Source organism: Hippopotamus amphibius, chromosome 7 (assembly GCF_030028045.1).
Source record: "Hippopotamus amphibius kiboko isolate mHipAmp2 chromosome 7, mHipAmp2.hap2, whole genome shotgun sequence".
Taxonomy (NCBI): domain Eukaryota; kingdom Metazoa; phylum Chordata; class Mammalia; order Artiodactyla; family Hippopotamidae; genus Hippopotamus; species Hippopotamus amphibius.
Genome location: NC_080192.1, coordinates 31696249 through 31720509, shown reverse-complemented (window position 1 = coordinate 31720509; position 24261 = coordinate 31696249). Strand labels below are relative to the sequence as shown.

Genomic DNA, 24261 nt, shown 5'->3' with positions numbered 1-24261 from the left:
GTCTGTGACTCATTAACATCCAGGGTGGAGGTCTCTAGGTTCCCCAGGGCCACTGTTGATCACTGTTGTTGTTACCATTGTACCAACCACCTGCTCTAGTCTCTTAAAGAGAGTCAGCATTGACAACAGGCCAGTCTACCATTCACCTGTATTTAGATGGAAGGTCTGTGGATGGGAGAAACTGCCTAAGAGTGCTTGGTCATTTTGTACCTTTAAAAAAAAATCTTACTCCTTACCCCAGCAGGACTTCTGAAGTATTCTCATTTAATCCCCGGAACACCCACAACCTACGGTAGCTGCAGATTTCTACAGTAAGGGCACAGATAATGATTTACCCAGGGCAGTCAGGATTGGCTACGAAAAAAGTTTAAAAAAATTTTTTCTCACTCTTCTGCTTTAGAAGTAGTTCCTCATAACACCCATGCAAACATACGTGTTTAAGATAACCTCCAATGCCCAGGAGTTTCTCTCTTTTTTTGTTTTTAATATCTTAGAAGCTATATTTCCCTCTCACTTAATCTTTCTAGGCTTGATTTGGGGGGAAGGGGTCGACAGGTCATGCTAGTTCACCACTTGAACTAGCATGGTTCATGCATGGTCAAGCATGACCATGAACTTGACCAAAACAAAAACCTAATCATGTTGCTTTCTATCCCTTTAACTTGTATTTCTCATAAGACTCATTTTTAATCTAAAAATACATAATTTATATTTTTCTTTTACCCATTGTTCTCTTACAATAGAATATAACCTTTGTTAGGGTAAGTAACTCTCTCTCACTTTCTTATTTCCATTTCCTAGAATGGTTCCTGGTATACAGTAGGTGTTCAGTATATATTTATTAAGAAAATCATTAGGTGAATGAATGTAATATATTTTATTTTATTATTATTTTTTTTTTTTGGCGCACGGGCTTAGTTGCTCCATGGCATGTGGGATCTTCCTGGAGCAGGGATCGAACCCATGTCCTCTGCATTGGCAGATGGATTCTTAACCACTGCCCCACCAGGGAAGCCCTGAATGTAATATATTTTAAATTCTAGTTGAAAACATAACGAAACCTGCACAGGACCTCTCTCTATCCTCGTAACCCCTGTGATACTTTGTATGTCACATTACATCATTTCACTCTTGAGACCACAAACAGTTTTGTCATCATCTTTGTATTCTTCATTCTATCTAAGGTATGTTGTCCTATGCAAAGATTTTCAATTGATAGTTATTTAATCACTTTAAAATCTAGGTTATTCATGTACCATACCCTTTTCACAAGCAGCATTCCTCGGATCATTACTGGTCCGCAGCCTGTTAGGAACCAGGCCACACAGCAGGAGGTGAGTGGCGGTGAGCCAATGAGCGAAGTTTCATCTGCCGCTCCCCACCACTCACATTACCACCTGAACCATCCTCCCTCTCAGGTCCCTTTACCTTCTGTTTTTCTCTGTAATACTTAGGTCATCATTTGAGGAAACATATTTATTGTTCTCTCTCTCCCCTACAAATGTAGTAAATACTTAAAATAACTATTTAAATACATGATTACTGAAGGTATGTATCTTTACACATGTAAAGTCAGCTTGGAAGCCTGTATTTTGAAATTGGAATAGATTTTGATGATTGAAATTGATTCTACACTTATACATGTATTTTTTTTTTTAAGTGTCAACTTATTTAGCAGGGATACTTGTCTTGGACAGAATCACATATGGTAACTGTAGCCACAGAGACCTGATTATAAAAATCAGAGTGTATGTGTTCATAAAGTAATTTAGTCACCAAAGAATTGAAGTGATTGGCTTCAGCAAAACTTTTGCCTTTATTAGAACTATTAGTTGCTTAGATTGAATCCAGCATCATGGAAGGCAGCTGTTTGATTTCTCTTCCTTGGGGCAAAAATACAAATTAGTGAGAAGCTCTGAATTTAATATTAGAAGAACCAAGTTAAAGTCATGGTCTCCTTATTGTGCATGACTCTTTTTAAACCTCCAAAATTTTAGCACAGACATATATATACTACCAACTGTAAAACAGATAGTCAGTGGGAAGTTGTTGTATAACAAAGGGAGTCCAACTCGAGGATGGAAGATGCCTTAGAGGACTGGGGCCGGGGGGGGGGGGACTCGAGGAGGGGGGAGTCAAGGAAGGGCGGGAATACGGGGATATGTGTATAAAAACAGATGATTGAACTTGGTGTACCCCCAAAAAAATAATTTAAAAAAAAAAAAACAAACCTCCAAAATTCTTTCCTCATCTTAAAAATGAATATGATTGCACCTGCCCTCATATCCCCTAGAGTGATTGAAATGCAGTGAAATATGCTAAACTGATTATATAAACTGTTTAATATACCTATTTTCAAGGCCATTGTTTCCCACTAGTTTTTAATATATGCATACCCATTCAGGCATACTATTCTCTGTATCATTCACTTGCCAGCTTATTCCCTCCTCTACTCCTTTATTCATGCATATGCCTTTCCCAATTCTTTCATGTCCTGTATGTCCTCCAAGGTCCAACTTTAGGCTCAACTTGTTTTGTAAATAATCATCTGCTAATTTCTTTGCTCTATGAATTTCTTGGTGACTTTAGCAGGATAGTTCAGCCCTTGATATAATCTACTTTACATAAGTATTGATGATTTAGGCTTAACTAGAATATGAAATACTTTTTTAAGGAAGGAATATTATCATATCAATACTTAGTATTTCCAATAGTGTTCTGATTTTCTTTTTAGTTGCTTTTCCTTTCGGTAATTTTAGTCTGTAGAGTATTTTAAGATTGAAAATGATTTCAAAAACAGTTGTTTCTAGGGCTTCCTAGGTGGCGCAGTGGTTGGCAGTCCACCTGCCTGTGCAGGCAGCACAGGTTCAATCCCTGCTCCAGGAGGTTCCCACATGCCGCAGAGCAACTAAGCCCGTGCGCCACAACTATTGAGCCTGTGCTTTAGAGCCCATGAGCCACAACTGTTGAGCCCATGTGCTGCAACTACTGAAGCCCATGTGCCTTAAAGCCCGTGCTCCACAACAAGAGAAGCCACAGCAATGAGGAGCCCGCGCACAGCAAAAAAGACCCAACACAGCCAATAAAAACAACAACAACAACAACAAAAACAGATGTTTCTATATTAAGCCCAGTGACAAAAGAAAAATGTGTTAGGTTCATGAATTCTATTCTTTTTTATACCTGGATTTAAGTCAGTTATTTGAGTTTTCTTTGATTAATGTCCTTAATAAAAACTGAGGTCACACAAAGTACCATATATTTCTTAAACATGAGTAATAAATCATATTTTCCAATAAGAAAGCTGAAGCTCAGAAAAGTTACCCAAAATCACAAAGCAGATTAGTAGTAGATCCAGATTTATTCTCACAATTTATTGTTCTTTAATCAAATTACTACTAACTAGTAGACATTTACTTAAAATTGAGAAGTAGGTTTTCCTCTTAAATAGAACTTGTGAATATTCTATTACAAATTTTTTAAAGGACAGTATTGATTTAAAGGCTTATTGCTAACATGTTTTAGTTTTTATAGTCTTTTCTTAGTAAGAATGGGACTGTGCTTTTGCCCAGTAGTTTTCACTTTCAAGTTTTTAATTACTTACAGATATAATAAAGTATATAAATATCTCTAGGGTAATTTCAGATCCTCGTCTTCATTTCTAATTGATATTTCATTAATTACCACACTCAACTCTAAGTTTCTCTTCTCCAAATTGGCCACCCTACCTTTGTTTTTAAATGTTAGCATTTGCTTAGATAATTTTCCTATCCACAAAAATTTTTTAGTTCAAATTATGTATCTGGATTTTTTTTGAATATATAAAGCAAAAATTACGTTTAAATACATTTTTAAATATAAAGTGTAAGTCAGTGGAAAATAGCATGATATAGAATCACAAGTAAGGTTTTTCAGTACTAATGATTGTCTAACTTAAAATACCGTTTTATGGTATTATAAAATTGTTTTGTGTGTTTTTATATTTTTCTGTTCTTAAATTGCAGTGTGGACTCCAATTGCATTGACAGTTTTTTTAGTGGCTGTTGCAACACTGTGTAAAGAACAAGGAATAACAGTTGTGGGAATTTGCTGTGTGTATGAAGTATTTATTGCCCAGCGGGTAAGGAGAAGTATAAATTTCCTTGTTGCTGTCTTTTATCCTTTCTGAATCAGATTGTAATAAACTCATTTTCTAAATGTATCATTATGTAATTAAATTGGTCTGTTTACCTATAGTGTCACCAAAAATTTGCAAGAAACAAGCATGTTTTGCCTTCATACCCACTGAAAGTTACTTAACATTTTATATTATACTCTCAGTTTTCTAAGGACAGCGTTTTGAGTTTCAATAATGGAACCATTAGGCAATTTGGAAAAGCACACCGTGACACTGTACAGTGTAATTCATTATTAGATAAGATTATTGGGCTCAGTTTTATTCATTTTCAGCTCCGTTGTTCCATGTTGATTTCATAATTATAGTCAACTGTTATCTAATCTTGCATTTAGAAAGTATGACAAATGTTGAAAACATTACAGTAAATTGCTATTTTTACTTAAATTTGTTTTTCCTTTTCTAGTATACTTTGCCATTATTATGTACTACTGCTGGACAGTTTCTTCGTGGAAAGGGTAGTATTCCATTTTCTATGCTGCAGACGTTAATAAAACTCATTGTTTTGATGTTCAGTACACTATTACTTGTTGTGATAAGAGTCCAAGTTATTCAATCCCAACTTCCAGTATTCACCAGGTATGAAATTCAGATTCTTTTATTTTCTTCCATCTTTTTTTTTTAACTTTGCATTTTAAGTGATTGTAAATATTCCAGAAAGTCTTTGATTTACATTGAGCTTTTTTAACAGCTTTATTGGGATATAATTAATACTTTTAAAAATCTGCTTATATATAAAATATACAGATTAATAAGTTTTGACATACACGTACACTCATGAAAACATCACAGTCAAGATAATGACCCCCCAAATTAGTTGTGTTGGTAAGTCTTCTTCTGTATCCCTAGTGATTGTTGTCTGCTTGTTCTGTTAATTATTGGGAGAAGGGTGTTGAAATCTCTGAATATAACTGTAGATTTTTCTGTTTCTCCTTGCAGTTCTATCAATTTTTGCATTATGTACTTTAAAGCTCTATTATAAAGTGTATCAGTGTTTAGGAGTGTGATATTCTTTTGATGAATTGATCCCTTTATCATTATTAAATGAGCTTCTTTATTCCTGGTAATAGTCTTTACTAAGAAATTCATTTTGCCTTATATTAATATAACCACTCCAGCTATCTTTCGTTAGTGTTACATTGTTTATCTTTTTCCATCATTTTAGTTTTTAAATCTATCTGTATCTTTATATTTAAAGTAGATTTCTTGTGCTGCATATAGTTAGGTCTTCCTTTTTTGTTTGGTCAGATAATCTGTCTTTTAAATGGAGGGTTCAGCTGTTAATACAGGTTGTTGTAAATCTACCATCTTGCTAATTGTTTTCTCTGTCTTGTGTCTTTGTTCTTCGTTCCTTTTTTTTCCTCTCTTTTCTTTTGAGTTGAGTAATATTGTATTACTCCATTCTTACCTCCTTGTTGGCTTATTAGTTATATATCCTTGCTGTGTATTTTCATTGATTGCTTTAGGGTTTTTTGTTTACATCCTTTGCTTATCACAGTTTATCTTAAAGGGGTATTATAATTGCAAGTATATGTAGTATAAATGTCAGCATATATAGTACAAATATCATATATGCAATAAATACATTTTTATATAAATATATAAACTTACTATAAATAAGAACTTTCATACATTTTTATTGAATATACATTGTAAACCCCACAATACATTGTTAATTTTAGCTTTAAACAATTATCTTCAGAAGAGATTTGTTTGTTTTTTTTCTGGACAAATTTGCATTTTTTTTTAAGCTCTTTATTGGAATGTAATTGCTTTGCACTGTTGTGCCAGTTTTTGCTGTACAACAAAGTGAATCAGCTGTATTTATACATCTGTTCCCATATCCCCTCCCTCCCACGACTCACTCCCACCCTCGCTATCCCAGCCCTCTAAGTCATCACACATCATCGAGCCGATCTCCCTGTCACATGCAGTAGCTTCCCACTAGCTATCTGTTTTACATTGGGTAATATATATATGTCAATGCTACTCTCTCACTTCATCCCAGCAGAAGAGATTTAAATTTAAAAATTCTTTTATGTTATTACCCCATAGAGTTAGCACTTCTAGTGTTCTTCACTTCTTTGTTAGATTGAGATTTTCATCTGTTACTATTTTTCCTTGTGACTGAAGGACTTCTTTTGACATTTCTGGACATGTAGGACTGCTGGTGATGAATTCTTTAAGATTTTGTACGTAAAAAAATCTTTACCTTCATTTTGGAAAAATAGTTTCCCTGAATGTAGAATTCTACGTTGACTGTTTTTCATTCAGTAATATAAAAATGTTGCTCTATATCCTCAGGCTTGTGTCATATTAAATGGGAAATTTTCTCATCCTTGTCTTTATGCTTCTGCACGGTAGTGTCTTTTTTTTTCCTATACCTATTTTAAATAGTTTCTCTTTATCGTTGTTACTCTTCTTATATATATTTTTAATTGAGACATAATTGACATATAGCATTGTGTTAGTTTTAGGTGTACAGTATAATGGTTTTATACACACACACACACACACACACACGCACACACACACAGAAATGATTACCATAATAAGTTTAGTTAACATCCATCGCCACACATAATTACAAAACTTTTTATTCTTTTGATGAGAACTTTTAAGATCTACTCAATTAGCAACTTTCAAACATACAGTACCGTCTTGTTAACTACAGTCATTTGCTATACATTACATCACCAGGACTTATTTATCTTGTAACTGGAACTGGTGAAGATGACCAAAAGATACAAACTTTCAGTTAATGTTTCTTTTATCTTCATGTTTCTTGTGCTTAGGTTAATTGCGCTTTTTAGAATCTGTAGGTCTTACGTCATATAAATTTTGAAAATTTTTCAGTTATTACTTCTTGAAATATTTTTTCTTTGCTCTCCCCTCTTCTTTTAAGACTCCAACTACATGTAGTTTAGAGTTCTTGAAGTCATACTATTGTTCTATTTATTCCCCTTTCCTTCAAGGCTATTTTTCCCATTTTCATTTTGGGTAGTTTCTTTTGTTGTATCTTCAAGTTTATGAATCTTTTTTCTTCATTGTCTAATCTGCCCTTAGTTTCTTCTAATTATTTTTCATCTCAGACATTGTTTTCATCTCTGTTTGAGTTCTGTTTGAGCTTTGTGTATTCCATGTTTCTACATGTTCTAGTACTTTAATGTCCTTATCTACTAGTTTTATCATTTGTGTCGTTTCTTGGTGAATTTAAACGGAATAATCTATTTCCTCATGGATTGCATTTTTCTACTTCTTCACATACCTGGTAGTTTTTTTTTAATAGGTGCCATATGTGAACTTTACCTTAATGTATTTCTATAAATATTGTAGACAGTTGTTCTGGGATACAAATAAGTTATTTGAAAAATGTTTCATCTTCAAGTCTTGCTTTTAAGCTTTGTTTTGGGAGACCACAGCAGCATTTAGGACAGGGCTGATTTTGCCCCCTTGCTGACACAAGGCCCTTCTGACCACTCTACTGATAGACTGAATTATGAGGATTTCCACTCTGGCTGCTAGGAACTATTCCCAGTTGTGTTTGTGAATGTTTACCTAATCCTTTCAGAAGGTATTTTCCTAACTGTATTAGTTTTCCTAGACCTGCTGTTAGAAATTAGAAGAAACTGAGTGGCTTAAAGCAGCAGGAATTTATTCTCTCACAGTGCTGGAGGCCAGAGTCCAAAATGTAGGTGTAGGCACAGTTGGTTTCTTCTGAAGGCTCCGGGAAGGAATCTGTTCTGTGCCTCTTTCCTAGCTTCTGGCGGTTGCTGGCAGTCTTTAACATTCCTTGGCATGTTGCTGCATCACTATAATCTGCTCCATCTTTACCTGCCTTTCTTCCATGTGTTTCTCCCTTTTTTCCCTACTTTGTATAAGGATGTCAGTCATTGGTTAGTGGGCCCACCCTAATCCCGTATGACCTCATCTTAACTATAATTACATTGGCAGAGACCCTACTTCCAAATAAAGTCACATTCTGAGCTTTTGGATAGACATGAACTTTAGGGAGACATGAATGAACCCACTACACTGTCCTTAGGTATTTCCACATATGTATGCTGATCAGTTCTCATTAGTACTGAAAACTGGAGAGAGATCTTCTACAGACCTGAGTTCTCTCTCAGCTTTCTTCTCTCTGGTATTCTGCCCACTAATTCTAACCCCCTGGACTTTTAGGGCTCCTAGTTCTATCCTTCTCAACTCAAAGATCCAAGTGGGCTCCACTCAGGTTCTCCCTTGCTGCTGCACAGACTAAAAACTCTATCCAGGTACTAAACTCTCCAGGTAGTGCTCACCTCATTTTTTTTTCCCCCTATGGGCATTGTCCTTCTTTGCCTGATGTGTGTTAAAAGAAGTTTTATATATATTGTCTATGTTTTAGTTGTTTAAGGCTAGAAGCAAAACTTTTACTGAATTTTAACAACCTTTATCTCATTTTTCTCCTGCTCTAACATTAGCATTATTCCATTTCACCTTACTTATGTAAAGTTTAAAAGGAAATTTAGTTTTCTATTCGGTTTTTTTTTTGGGGGGGGGGTTACACCAAGTTCAATCATCTGTTTTTATACACATATCCCTGTATTCCCTCCCTCCCTCGACTCCCCCCCACCCTCCCCGTCCCAGTCCTCTAAGGCATCATCCATCCTCGAGTTGAACTCCCTTTGTTATACAGCAACTTCCCACTGGCTATTTATTTTACAGTTGGTAGTATATATATGTCTATGCTACTCTGCTTCGTCTCAGCTTCCCCTTCACCCCCCACCCCCCGAAACCTCGAGTTCTCCAGTCCATTCTCTGTATCTGCATCCTTGTTCTTTCTTGTCATCAGTACCATTTTTAGATTCCGTATATATGAGTTAGCATACAATATTTGTCCTTCTCTTTCTGACTTACTTCACTCTGTATGACAGACTCTAGGTCTATCCACCTCATGACACATAGTGCCATCTTATCCCTTTTTATAGCTGAGTAATATTCCATTGTATATATATGCCACATCTTCTTTATCCATTCATTTGTTGATGGGCATTTAGGTTGCTTCCATGTCCTGGCTATTGTAAATAGTGCTGCAATAAACATTATGGTACAAGTTTCTTTTGGGATTATGGTTTTCTTTGGGTATATGCCCAGTAGTGGGATTACTGGATCATATGGTAGTTCTATTTGTAGTTTTTTCAGGAACCTCCAAGCTGTTTTCCATAGTGGCTGTACCAACTTACATTCCCACCAACAGTGTCCTATTCGGTTTTATTTAAGTGACTGACATTACATGCAGAAACTTTTTCTTTAAACAAAAGCCCAACATGTTGTTCATCTTGCTATCTATGATAGTTCATTGCTGGCTCTGGTTAGAATAAATTTTATTCAGATATCTTTTATGCCAGACACATTCTTTGTGATTTTCATGTAAGTATCCTTTTCTTTTCTGTCTTTTTTTTTTAATTGAGGTATTGATTTACAATGTTGTGTTAATTTCTGGTATACAGCAAAGTAATTCAGTTTTACATAAATATATATATATTCTTTTTCAGATGTTTTTCCATTATAAGTTTTTACAAGATGTTGACTATAGTTCTCTGTACTATACAGTAGGGCCTTGTTTAACTGTTTTATCAGTATATATAGTAGTGTGTATCTGTTAAACCCAAGCTCCTAATTTTATCCCTTTCCCACCTTTTCCCCTTTGGTAACCATAAATTTGTTTTCTATGCCTGTGAGTCTGTTTCTGTTTTATAAATAAGTTCATTTGTATCATTTTTTTAGATTCCACATATAAGTGATGTCATACGATATTTGTCTTTCTCTGCCTGACTTCACTAAGTGTGATAATCTTTGGGACTATCCATGTTGCTGCAAATGACATCATTTCATTTTTTTTTTTTTGTGGCTGAGTAGTATTCCATTGTGTAATAATTATCCTTCTTCATAGCATTTTTTTCTTTAAAAAATAATTTTTAACTTCCAGAATTTTTACCCATGAGTCTAGCCGTGCTAAACTAAACGCTCATTTAAACATGATACTATGGGAAATAGATTGAATTGCAGATATGAGGGTGAGTCAAAAATTATCTTCACTCCAGTTATATTAAAACTTCTGTTGGCTACACAGTCTTATTAGCGCTTTCCATTCAAGGCTGCTGTCTCCCCAGTCACTGCTATGCAGATATGAATGTGTTACATCAGTTCGTTTGTAACTGGTGCAAGCAAAAATGGATGCCCCACTTGTGATTTGCAAGAAAGAAGAGCAACGTGCAGTGATTAATTTTTTGTAGTCTGAGGGTGTATCTGGCGCCGTTATTTATTAAAGAGTTTGTGTGCAGTATGGAGAAAGTGTTTTGTTGCGAAGATGTGTGTATGAATGGATAGAGAAGTTTAAGGAAGATCACACAAGTGTTAGCCATCAAGAAGGAGCCGGATTCACTTCTGATGAAGAAGTGAAGACTGGTGCATTTGTGGCTCGCAGCTCAGCCTAAATCATTTTTTAATGAGGGAATATGAAAGTTCGTTCACAGATGGATAAAGTGTATTGAAAAGTAAGGAGATTATGTTGAAAAATGATGTATTTGTCTTTTCTAAAAGTTAATTAAAATAAATTCTACAGGCAGAGTGCAGATAATTTTTGACTCGCCCTCATAGATATTTTGTATTTCCTTCTTCACTCCTTAGTTTCATTGTTTTTGTTCTGTTTATCATTCCTTTTAGAAAATTTGAATCAACCATTTCTATCTATAGTTCTACAGTATGAAAATGTGATTTATAGGTGTGAATGTATTTGTTTTGTGTATATGTGTGTAGATGACTGTATGGGATATGTTACATATAAATATATATTTTCCAAATAGAAGCATTTAAAAATGTATGTATGTATTTGTGTGTTATATAAATTTTATTCTATTACCCTGTGAGGTTGATTGTAATATCATTTGACTTCCTTTGACATGTACTCTTTGACTGCAGTTCAGTGATTAAATCAACTATTCTAGATAAACTGTTAGTTTTTTAAAATGAACTCAAAGTGTATTACAGGGGAAAAGCTTTATATTCAGTTCTGTTGGTTCTTTTGAGAATTTAAGTCCTGACTTTTAAGATTTAGTATTTTTCATATATGTATACAAATATGAAAGTTTAGAAAATATTATTCAAAAAGTATTTACTCTTTCTCAACCATTTGATATTTTTAAGAAGACCAAGTCAAATAAGTAGTAGAGGTTGATTTTTCATTGGCTTATTCATTTTAAAATGAGAAATTGGGTTTTTAAAGGACTATAGGTTAATATAGCCAATACAGTTTAGAACATAGCCTAAAGAAATAAAAATCTGAAATGATTCATTTAAATGTGCTTTTTAAAAAATGATTTGACTTAATTTGCAGAAAATTGACTAAATTAACGAAATGTGCATTTAATGTACATGGCCTGTATAAACTAGAATATAAGCTTATATTAAGTAGAACACAAATAAAATGTTACATAGGGCTGTACAGTTACTGCTCTGTACTGGGAATTTGATTTTTAGCATTCTAGAAGTCTAAGCAAAGAGGGAAAGCTCACAGGTAATTAGTTTTCTCTGTTTGTGACGAGAGGAAAACATAGTAATTCTTTCTAGGAAGCTTAAGTTTCATTAGCATTTAGTCCTGAAAGAAATGTCCCGTGGGAAAACGTTGGTTAGTGTTCTCAGAAGTATTCATAAACACACACAACAATGAATCTTATTAAACCTTTCTTATGACTTTTAATCAGAAGGTCATACTTTAATGAAAGCACTTCTGCAGAATGTCATAATATTATAGAATGCATATCTGAATCATGCTAATAATAAATTAAGATAACCTGCTTGCCCTTCAAACAGTTCTTCATAAATATCACTTCTCTCAACTAGACTTCATAAAGGTTAGACAGTTTGAACTCTGGCAAGAATCTGAAGTATCCATAAAAAATATTTGTCTTCTCTTTAACAAGATTACCTGTAGAATATTGTTTTATTATTATTGTTCAGTATTTTATTTATTTCTGTTACATATTAACTTTGTGTTTAAAAAATGTTTTTGTTTAAATAACTTTATTTTTCATTCTTTATATAGGTTTGATAACCCAGCTGCTGTAAGCCCAACTCCTACAAGGCAGCTAACTTTTAACTATCTCCTTCCTGTGAATGCTTGGCTTCTATTAAATCCTTCAGAGCTCTGCTGTGATTGGACCATGGGAACAATACCACTTATAGAGTCATTTCTGGATATTCGAAATCTTGCCACATTTATTTTTTTTTGCTTTTTGGGGGCTTTGGGAGTATTCAGTCTCAGATTCCCTGGTAATTCCTCCAAGACTGTTTTAATGGTAAGAAAATTTCTTAAATTTTCAAATGATTCTATATTCCGTTTATTAAGAGTGCTTTTAATTCATCAAAAGCATCTTTAAAAAACTACTGTCTTTCTTTGTTCATGTCATCCTAATTTATGAACTTATTTTAGGTTATCCTAGAATTATATATCAGAATTTGATTAATGCTGCACATCCAGCATGTGAAACAAAGAGTGATTATGAATTTCCCTTGTTTGGTGGGAACTGAAATCATTAAGTATACTTTTAAGCATCATTTTTTTTTAATATATTTCTTACCTTACCCAACTAGATTATACACTCTTTAAAGAAATGAATCATATTATATACTTCTTTGTTTTCTTAGCACAGAGAAGAGTGTCATGTAAGATAAGCATAGCTAGAAATACATAGCTCTTTATTTTTCATTAGCAAGACTTTCATTACTCCCTAAGGTGTTTCTTACTGTGTTCAGAGAACTCTGAATATTTGAAAAGTCTTTTTTTTTCTGAGACCTATTTCTTTGTAATTTTCTTAACTCTGCCCTCACTTCTTACTCATAATAATTCTGTTGCCTCTTACTTTATGGAAGAAAATAATAATCGCTAACATTTTCTTGAGCATTTACTATATGCCAAAAGTGATTTTAATACTTTGCATATATATTATTTCTGGCTGCAGCCACTAGATTCATTTATTCATTCAATAAAAATTTTTGATTTTCAGCCTATGTACCACATAGCATTTTAGGCACTGAGTATATGATAATAAAAAGAAATACAGAGTCCCCATTTCTAGAGAACTTGCATTCTAGAGAAATTTCAAACAGTATAGGATTTGAAGAAAGATCATATTTACTGTTATATTTGCACCTGTTGAGTTTGAGGTCCCTTTGAAACGTTATAATAGAGATTTTGAATAGCACTTTATGCCTGGAATTCAGTGGCGAAGCCTGAGCTACACTTAAAAATTTGATTGATTGCCATAGAGAAATTTGATAATTGCCATAGAGATAGTAATTGAGACCAGGATGTGGAGAAGAAGGCCTATGGAGAAGTTATAGAGCAGCCTTTCTCAACTGGAATTCTGTTGCTTCTCTTAGAGATGGTAACTAGCTGGCACCATTCTAGGTGTATAGAAGTTAATTCATACACATGATGGATGCCTTAGAGTATTTGCTGTTAATTTTCTCTCAATAAATAGTTGAAGGGGCTTTATAGAACAAAAGAGAAGAAGCCTACATCTAGGTCTTGAAAAACTTCCACATTTAGATACTGTGTAAAGGAAAATGAACCTAAATAGGAGATAGATGAGATGGACAGAAAGGTAGGAACGTGTTTCAAGAAAGAATGGTTAACACTAACAGCTGCTGTCAAGGGAGAGAAGTGACCTCTTTTAGGTATATTAGTTACTTAAATGAAATTTGTTTCTGTGTAGTGATTTGATTAGGAGATGAGGAGGTGAAGATTGCTAGTGTAGGAGTGATTTAACTTTGAATATTTCAAAGAATGAGACAAGCTTGAATTTCCTATCTTGGAGAAGACAGCCGGTCAGGCCATGGCTTTGGGTGTAATAAACTGCTGTTCTTCTGTAGGGCATGGGGGAAGCACAGAGATCTGGAATTGATGGACCTTCAGAGTCTGGAGTGGGTTGATGTTGGGGGAAGACTATTGTTTGGTTGGCATTTAGAGTCACTTTCATTGGAGCACTCAGCTGGCTGACTTTTACACACAAAGAGATATCACTAATGGGTTGTCTTACAAAAACATATTCATTGAGTTGAAATGTTGATTAAGTGGGGTTACAACCAATTACTTGTTACCATGGCTACAAAAATCTTTTCCTAAGAGTGTGGGAAATTGTTTTATACTTAAGGGGCATAATGAATGGGGTAAGATAACTTAAAGATGTGTTGTCAGAGGAGAAGATTTTTAAGGTGGAGAGGCAAGAGCATTTTTAACTAGATAGGAAGTTTACAAGAAAGTGATTAAGTTAATGAAAGAAGGGATGATTGATAGTAAGATTAGAGGTATAGAGCTCTGGTTTGGCCTGAGGTAGATGGCGACACCGCTTATGGTTGTCCATCCTTCCAGGAAGGATGGAAATGGACATGAATGCAGATGTTGGTAGGTTTGTAGCAGAGAATTGAAGGAATTCTTGTTTTATCACTTTAGTTTTCTCTGAAAATTTGGAAGTGTGGTCGCCTGCTGAAAGTGACATGGGTCAAAATTTTGAGAAAAGTAGTCAAGATTCAAAATACTCAGAAAGAGTGGGAGTGAGCCTACCAAAGAAACCTTAGAATCCTGAGCAGTCTCAAGGATCAATTTGAAGTTGATCATAAATTTATAATATTATTTTGCTTTGGGACTTTCTCTAGTAGTGTTTTGCTGCTCACATAAATAAAGATGAAGCAGATATGTGGTAGAATACATCCAAAGCTGAAGTTCTACTAAAAGAGAGGCAAAAAGGGGGGGGGCGGTAAATATAGTTTTGGCAAATAATGATTTGTATAGTGCAGGCTGAATAAAAGATAGAATATTGCCAATGAAATAAACATAGATTTATATTAATTACATTAATTTAATTTTATATGTATAAAAAAAGGAACACTTGTGACCTTAGGTATAACTGCTTTAAGTATAGTCCTGAGCATACTTTAAAAAATTTTTTTTATTGAGATATTGTTGATTTACAATATTGTGTTAGTTTCATAGAAAACAAACTTATGGCTACCAAAGGGAAAGGGGAGGTAAGGGTGGGGTAAATTAGGAGTATAGGGTTAACAGATACAAACTACTATGTATAAAATAGGTAAACAACAGGAAACTATATTCAATATCTTGTAATAACAGATAATGGAAAATAATCTGAAAATGTATAAAACTAAACATACTATTTTTTAATGGTGATATTTTCTGAAGATCTCTGAAAGAAATAAACAGATCAAAGGAGTATCTCAAGTCCCAGGTACGATGTTAAGTACTTATTTAATAAGATGTCATATGTATCTCAACATTATAAGTAAGTAGTTATTAATCCCCAATTTATTTATAAAGAAATGGAGTCACAAGGTGATTTGAGTAGTTTACCTTAAGAAGTGAAACAGATTTGCCTCCAAACTCTTGGCTCTTTCCACTACCATCCTTCCTTTTTAAGGAGAGTTTTAACATCAAAGAATCTTATGCTAGTTACAGTTAACTGGTTGGCATACATTAATAGCATATGAGAACTTCTGAGTAAGTTAATCATTGAGATATTTCTTATTCAAGAACCAATAGATTTTTTTGAGAGATGGCTTTTCTTTTTCGTGTAGCTTATGCATCAGTGTATGATGGATCTTTGGCTGAATTTAACACTTCTAATTTTTTCAAATGAAATTGCCTTAGAGCATCCATGAATTAATAGGGAATATATATTTTTTTAAAGGATCACGTATTTAGGGACAAATCTTTCTGTTTCACAGCTAGCTGGTTGTTTTTATCAAGCATTCCAGGGAAGTGGAAAGTGATTTATACACTCTTAATGTTTTACCTTTTTAATTAAAAAGAAAACACTAAAATTTCAGACATAAATCTATTTGATACGGAGCATTTCGATGGTAGTGCTTTTCTTTAGATTCAGTCTTGCATCATTACAAATTATGAATTTGTGATTCGTGGAGAAACTATTCTTTTCACTCTATTTACATTTCTACATCGATTTGCACTAATGAAGTATAATAAAGAAAAGGCATTCCTTCCTCTCAAACTGTTAGAGGACTCTCAAACTTCTGAAGCTGAAAGAACAACTTACTTATTCCGTTAGGAACTATAAAACAAATCAGGGTAGCAAAATGTGAAAGCAGATGTCCATAGAAACAGATGTCCTGATAGCAACCAACTTATTTCTTTCCGGAAGTTATTTGTGTGCTAGTTGTTTGTGTGTTATCTTTTGTAATGGCTTTGTAATCTGGAAACCATATGCCATCCCATTTTCAAAATGGCAGAAAATCTAAGCATTTTGTGATGTTTATTTCTAACACAATATACAGTGTTAGAATTTTAGAAGTTCTTACAGAATAAAAGACTTGATTTAAAGGGGCCAGTTTTATTTTTATACATATAGTAAGTGTCCATTAAATGTAAGTGACCCATCAGAATACAATGCAAAGTAACACTGGAGTAACGTATAGAAGTAGTCTACTGTCTTGTCTCAAACATTACTTATCAATTTCCAGTATTGCTTACATATAGTAGTAAAATAATAAAAACTGACATGTTTGGCTATTTTATCAACCTACAGTTTGTAGTTTTGTTGTATTAAAACCTACTAATATATTTCCCTGTCAGTTTATTTTTACCATATGCACGTAAGTTAGATATATAAAAAATTACTGATTTCTTATTTTAGATATATTTTCAAAAAATTATTTTTTATTTATTGATAATTGGATGAGCCTTAGGTATAGGTTCTAGCATTCAAGACTTCATCTCACCTTGCTGACATACATCCTCATGTTTGTTATTATCATCCTTAAGTGTCCTTCCTTATGTTTAAATCAGTATCCTTTATAGTGTTATTAAAAATGGTCCACCAATGCATTATCCAAATTAAATGATGAAAGATTTGGATTTGACTGTTTATATGCATATATTTTTTTAATTTAGTAAAATATCTTTTTTTCTTTGTAGGCACTTTGTTTAATGGCATTACCATTTATTCCTGCATCGAACCTTTTTTTCCCAGTTGGATTTGTTGTTGCTGAGCGAGTATTATATGTTCCTAGCATGGGGTTCTGTATTTTGGTAGCCCATGGATGGCAGAAAATATCAAACAAAAGGTGAATTAAAATGTCAGTGCATTTAATGCTTATTAACTATAGAATTCAATACATTATGTTTAAGTGTTTAAAATGTTTATGTAGTTTTTATGTCATATTTTATATCTTTTTGTTTTTCACATTGATAGACTCCTTATTGTCTGTAATTCAGGTTAGGAAAGGTGCATAACTCCTGCCTCATCCTATGTTCTTGCTCATATTTATATAATTTTATTTTACAGCCTGAGATATAAACTTTCAGTCAGTCCCAAATGCAAAATAGAATATTATTGAGACTAAAGTTTCAAATGATCATTGCTGCTTCCACATGCAGTGAACTAAGATATGGTCTTCTTACTTGAGTCAGGTCAGGTTAATATATGTAAAATGCATATAGAAGGCGATCTAATTTCTTGCTTCATTATAACCACCATGATGTCCTAATTGCCTTAAACTAACAGTTAAGGAACAGAACAGTCACATACTATGTATATATGAGAAATAGTCACTATCTCTTTTTTCTTACTTTGCAGTCACCCTTCAATCCACAGAATTCTGACTTCTTTCTACATCATTTTACTAACGTAAAAAATTTCTTCTCGTAGCTAAATCCAGTCAATGCTTTCATTTAAAGTTTATTTCCCTGGCCATCTATGAAAAGTCTCTGTCCTGATTCTCTTCCACATTTGTTCATTTCTGCTCAGTATTCAGGTTCTTCCTGCAGTACCTGCTCTGTAAATATTTTTTATTTCTCAGAGTTTTATTAATAGCCATTTTTCTCACATTACATGTTTTCCCTGAATGATCTCATCCATGACTACAATTTTCACTACCATCTACCAAACCTTTTCTCTTAGTGTCTCTCCATATGTCCAGTTACAATCACTACCAATTTTGGAGTGCCTGTCATGTGCCAGTTCTATTTGTTTTCTCATTTAATCTTGACACTCCTTAACTCCTTTTTGCACATTTGAAAATTGAAGCTCATACAACTTACCTGAATTACACAAGACCACACAGCTGGTAAACAGCAGAGTCTTGATTCAGATTTACATCTGCCTATTTCCAATGTTCATGTTCCTTCTAATCCATGCACTCTTATCCTGGTTAAGTGTATCTGTCAAAATGAAAGAAATTGAACTCTGTAACTGAGGCAAAAAGCACAGACTCAGAGAATATTAATACTGTTAATACTAAATAAGATTATAGTGATTATTGAAGTATAACTGTCTTTTTTAAATGAGAAATTGAGTCCCAAGTGATTAACCTAAAGCTACATAAGTAATTTGCATCTATTTTATAAAGTTAATTTTACTATAATTTTAATAAAGAATTCTAGCTTTAAAATGTAAAATTCTTTCAAGAATATAATGATAATCTGTGGTGTATATTATAAACAATAATGTTTTTAAATATAGCCAGGGATAAGATTGACCCTTTATAAATATTACTAAGAGTATTCAAGTTATAGGTAATGGTACAAAAGAACTCTAAATATAAAAATTCACACTTAGAAATTGATTTTATCAATTTTTTCATTAAGTCTAAACAAAACTTCTTAAATAAAGGCAAATATTGAAATATTTAATGTAATTGACTGAAGTATAAGGTAGTGTTCATAATATTTAATTTTTTTGGTGTTGTTCTCTCTCAAGTTGGATGATTATTAGAACAATCCCTAATCTTTAGAATAAATTCAAACACTGCATTTAGAGATATTTAACATACTTCTAGCCTCTGTTTTGGTGATGTAGACAATATTTTTTGTTCTGCTTTTTTTTTTCTTAAACAGTGTATTAAAAAAGTTGTCCTGGGTTTGTCTGTCTATGGTGATATTCACTAATGCCTTAAAAACACTCCACAGAAATTGGGATTGGGAGTCTGAATATACGCTGTTTATGTCAGCCTTGAAGGTAAAGTATTATTCAGAATATGTCATCAATTATTTCTTATAGCCATCCCTAATACAGTGTTTTAACTTTACTTTTAGCTAGACAATTAACTGTTAATATTAAGTACTTCACAACCTAAATGTCCATCAACAGATGAATGGATAAAAAAGATGTGGTACATTTATACAATGAAATATTACTCAGCTGTAAAAAGCAATGAAACTGGGACATTTGTAGAGACGTGGATGGACCTAGAGACTGTCATACAGAGTGAAGTGAGTCAGAAAGAGAAAAACAGATATCGTATATTAACACATATATGTGGAATATAGAAAAATGGTACAAATCAACTGATTTGCAAGGCAGAAATAGAGACACAGATGTAGAGAACAAACATATGGACACAAGTGGGGAAAGCGGGGGGTGGGGGTGGGATGGGATGAATTGGGAGATTGGGATTGCCATATATACATTACTAATAAGAAAAAAATATCAAGTTGTATGCTTTAAATATATGCAGGTTATTGTATGTCAAAAAAAATATTAAGTGCTTCACCAAAAAATTAATAAAAATAATTTGTTCTTTGTATAATACATGCCGTAACTAGGTCTCTGAATATACTTAGCTGTATGTCTAGAACATATGTGAATAATTCCACAAATGCTACACAGTTGTTAGATGTGCAAATGATAAAATGTTTAAATATGAATAATTTGTTTCATTGGTTCTTAAGGTGTACTTTTTTTTTTAACCTCTTAACATCTCTGAAATCAGAATAAATCTTACAGTAAAAGGGATCTTACAGTTAGTGACCTTTTTCTTTCTTAATGGTACATAAAATAATGGGGAGCCTAATAATTGATGGCATCTTAGATTCAATGAAATAAAATACATGGCAAAAAATGGTGCCCCACCATATGGAGGATAACCAATGGTTATAATATTATAGAAAAGATAGGAACTGCCAGAAAAGAGTGATATTGCATTTTTATAGAATGGACAGCATAAATGAGAGTGTCATAAAATTAGTTTTCTGCAAAAGTTATAAGCAAAGATTTTTTTTTTTTTCAGATGCTCCCTCTCTTTCAAATCTCTAAATTCCTAACTTCCTTTTGGCTGTTTCTGTACTCTCCAGGGTTGCCATTACCATAATAGACTACATAAATAGCTTTATGTCGAGCCTCACAATAATGTATCAGTGCAGTGTTTAAACACATTCTCTTGTTCAAATTCCCTTTCCCAAAAGAAAAGAAATAATAAAGCAGGAGTTTTCAAACAGCTCTATGCTTTGATGAAATAAAATTTTTAGTAAAATTTTAATATGTAAAATAGATGAACCGTAGTTTTAGTATTTTGATGTTGAAAGGGAGGAGAAGGTAAATTTCATAAAGCAGCGTTCTTTTGACCTCTTCCTCATCTCCATGGAACACTCCATTCCTAATAATATACCAAACAGATATCTATGTTAATTGGAGTTATATGTGTCCATGCACACACATATATATATATACATTTTTTTTTCTGGGAGAAATCTGAATGATTATTTTCCAGTTTTATTGAGATATAATTGACATATAACTTTGTCTTTAAGGTATACAATATAATGATTATATGCGTGTGTGAGATATATATATAAAATGATTACCAGAGTAAGTTAACATCCATCACCTCGTACAGCTACATGTTTTTTTCTTGTGATGAGAACTTTTAAGATCTACTCTCTTATCAGCTTTCAAATATGCAGTATAGTATTGTTAACTATAGTCCCTATGCTGTGCATTACATCCTCAGACCTTACTTGTTTATAACTAGAAGTGTGTACCTTTTTACCACCTTCATCTGTTCATGGAAATTTCTGTGGAGTACTCCGTTCCTAATAGCGTACCAAACAAAATGTGTGTTAATTAGACTCATTTTTTTAATTTAAGTAACGTCTATCTGTACTTCTGTGTTTAAGGTAAATAAAAATAATGCCAAATTATGGAATAATGTGGGTCATGCTCTGGAAAATGAAAAGAACTTTGATAGAGCTTTGAAATACTTCTTACAGGCTACCCATGTTCAGCCAGGTAAGCATTATTAATTAATAAAGCTATTGTAATAGTTTTTCTTTTTAAAAACATGATTATATTTGTGGAAAATAGGTAGAGTTTATTTTCAAGCTTTGTTCCAACTGACTTGAATGCTACAATGTTTGGTGCTGGCTTATTTTTGAATTGGATTATATGTTAGAGCTAGTTGTATCGGACATTTAAAGGAGTCTTTTTTAAACACCAAGTTGTTGGATGGCACTGATGAGTGATTTTGGTGAAGTGACAGATGCAAATAGGAGTGAGTTTAGAAGGGTGAAAAGAATAATTGGAGACAGTTGACATTAAAAACTCTTAAAGGGTGTTGATAAGAATGTTGGTGCTGAGTATGGGGTCACCAACAGAATGTTGATGCTGAGATGGGGTTTTTTGGTTCTGGGTTTTTTTTTTTGTTTGGTTTGGTTTGGTTTTGAGGTGAGAGGAACAAAGCATGTGTGTGACTAATCCATTGATGCTGGGAAAGTGATAATTCAAGGTGGGGGAACGAAGTACTGGATCAATGTCCTTGAATAGATGAGAATAGATAAATAGGATCTGGTGCTCAGGGTGAGGACTTCATTCAGTCGACTGAACCAATAGTTAACCTGCGGTAACGGGAAGCAGAGTGTAGAGACATGATACAGGCAGGTGAATAATAGATGAATAGCTTCTGGAAGTTGTCCTTTGTTTGCTTCTGTTTTCTCAGTGAAATAGAAAGTAAAATCAACAGTGAAGTGTGGGGAAGGGAGAGGAAGTGCTGGAGATCTAAGACCAGGAGAGGGTCTGAAGTAGTATCTAGGACATTGCTTTACAGACTTTAATGTGCCAGTGAATCACCTGGAGATCATATGGTGCATGTTCTGATGTATAGAGATTTAGAGTAGGGCCTAAAGTTCAGCATTTCCAGTAAGTTCCTAGGTGACACTAGGCCTGTGAATGACATGTTGAGAAACAAAGATCTAGGAAAATGTATATACTAGGAAAATATGGTATGATTGCCAAGCAGCTCTAACACCCTACTTGAGATTAGCAATACTTAATTAAAATTAAACCAGTTGATGCGGTTATATGTTTTCTCCCACTACTTTATAGCTGTAGTGGTACAGGCATGGAGAATTTGGTTAAACAGGATTAGAATTTTGTTAGATTAGTGTATTACTAAACAAAGGGATAAGGGAATATTGAGACACAACCTAAGCTGGTTATGAAGGGATGTGAGAGAGCATGAAAGATGAGGAAAAGGTGATCAGATCAGTGGTTTATAGATCTGAAAAATTGTTGGTGTGTTGAGTAGGGTCTAGCTAGACCATTGCTAGTTTTCAGTATTCCAAGATATGTACCAAACATGGTCCCCCACCTACCAAATGAGATCATTACTTTCCATTTTAGTATGATGACCAAAAAGTACTTCCCCCCACACATATTTCTAAATATACTCAGAGGGGTGGGAAGTGGTGGGCACTGCCCCCTGTATTTCTGGTAGATATGACTGTGGCCACTGAACTACCAGTTAAAGGAAAATAGAGGTGAAAATCATTGTAAAGAAAAGATATCAAGGCAATTATTAGAAGATACATCTATATAGATTTTGAAATCACTAAGAATTTTGACAGCTGTGTGATGTTGGAGAGAACGACAAGGACACCTATTCTTACTCCAGGCCACATGCTGCAAAAGATAAGAAAAAGACCACAGTCACCACTTGGAAGAGCTACCAATGTCCCCAAGGCAAAGCCAAATTCCAATTAGAGAATGTTATAGAAATATATAACTGATGGTTTAGCTATCTTTCCAATTTTATCTCCCCTGGCTCTTCATGTAGTTTAGTTTTTCTTGAAATATAGGACACATGTCATGGGCTTCCTCACCTCTTTGTATTTGTTTGTGTTCTTCCTTGAGCCTAGAATTCCTGCCTTCTCCTTTCCTTCCCATGCACCTTCTACCATATCCTACCCATCTTTTGCAACCCATCTCACATGGCTTCTTTTCTTAAACAACAGAAAACAACCCTCTGTCTTTCCAGTTAGAGGCAAATATTTCTCATCTTCAAGACTCCTTACAACTTTTGTATCTTTCCTGTGATATTTGTTATTTAAATGTTTATTTAAAATATTTATGTATTTAAACTGAGGAGCTGCCTAGGGACAGCTAGGGAACATCTGATTCTCTGAAGCCTTTTAAGTTCATTCTGGGAGTTTTTAGAGAAGCAAAGTCATCTTTATGTCAGACACACAGGGACTTTGAGACTTAGAAGATATTATTTAGGCTCCTTCAGCCCTCTCTTTCTCATTTCTAAATTGGGACAGTAATTTCTATCTCATTGTATTGTTGTCAGGACTAAACGAAATGGTTTTGGTGGGTGGGTGTGATGGTGGATGTTTAGTTTTAAAATCATTTTTCCTCTCATTGTCAGTTGTCACTTTGGCTGTTTCTAAGATACTTCCTTACCATACTCTCACAATTGCTGTTTCTAAAAAGCAATGGGCTAGGAAAACAGGCAAATCATTTTATTATAATTTATCATGAAAAAGTATGCAGTCTTGGAAAAATTGAATTTGGCATTCAGAGACTTCTTGGCTCATTCTGTATTTTTCAGCTGTGTTCTTCATAAATAGATTTGACAGATGAAACAACGTGTAGGGAAGGAAATCGAGTCTTTTTTTGTCCCTATTAGAAATACAGATGGAGATATGAGGATGTCATGAGTCAAAAATTATCCACACTCCAGTTATATTAAAACTTCTGTTGGTCACACTATTCTATCAATGCTTTCCATTCAAGGCTACTGTCTCCGCAGTCACTGCTGTGTGGGTGTGAACGTGTTATATCAGTTCATTTGTAACTGCGGTGCGAGCAAAAATGGATGCCCCACTTGTGATTTGCAGGAAAGAAGAACAGCATGCAGTGATTCATTTTTTGTGGTCAGAGGGTGTGCACATCTGTGCACTTCTGCGCATACTGTCAACACTCTGTAAAAACTTCATTTTGAGATGTTAAAGCATCCTC

The 24261-nt window shown here is 33.9% G+C and overlaps 1 protein-coding gene across 6 annotated transcripts in view; it reads left to right on the top strand.

Annotated features, from left to right (window-relative positions):
* TMTC3 (transmembrane O-mannosyltransferase targeting cadherins 3) overlaps positions 1-24261 on the top strand; it is a 52485-nt gene that overhangs the window by 15754 nt on the left and 12470 nt on the right. For all 6 annotated transcript variants that reach the window (XM_057742405.1, XM_057742404.1, XM_057742406.1 and 3 more), the window contains 6 exons: positions 4005-4120; positions 4581-4753; positions 12261-12513; positions 17166-17314; positions 19086-19206; positions 21144-21255. In XM_057742405.1, the coding sequence (XP_057598388.1) occupies positions 4005-4120; positions 4581-4753; positions 12261-12513; positions 17166-17314; positions 19086-19206; positions 21144-21255 (924 nt within the window). The remainder of the gene's footprint in view (positions 1-4004; positions 4121-4580; positions 4754-12260; positions 12514-17165; positions 17315-19085; positions 19207-21143; positions 21256-24261) is intronic.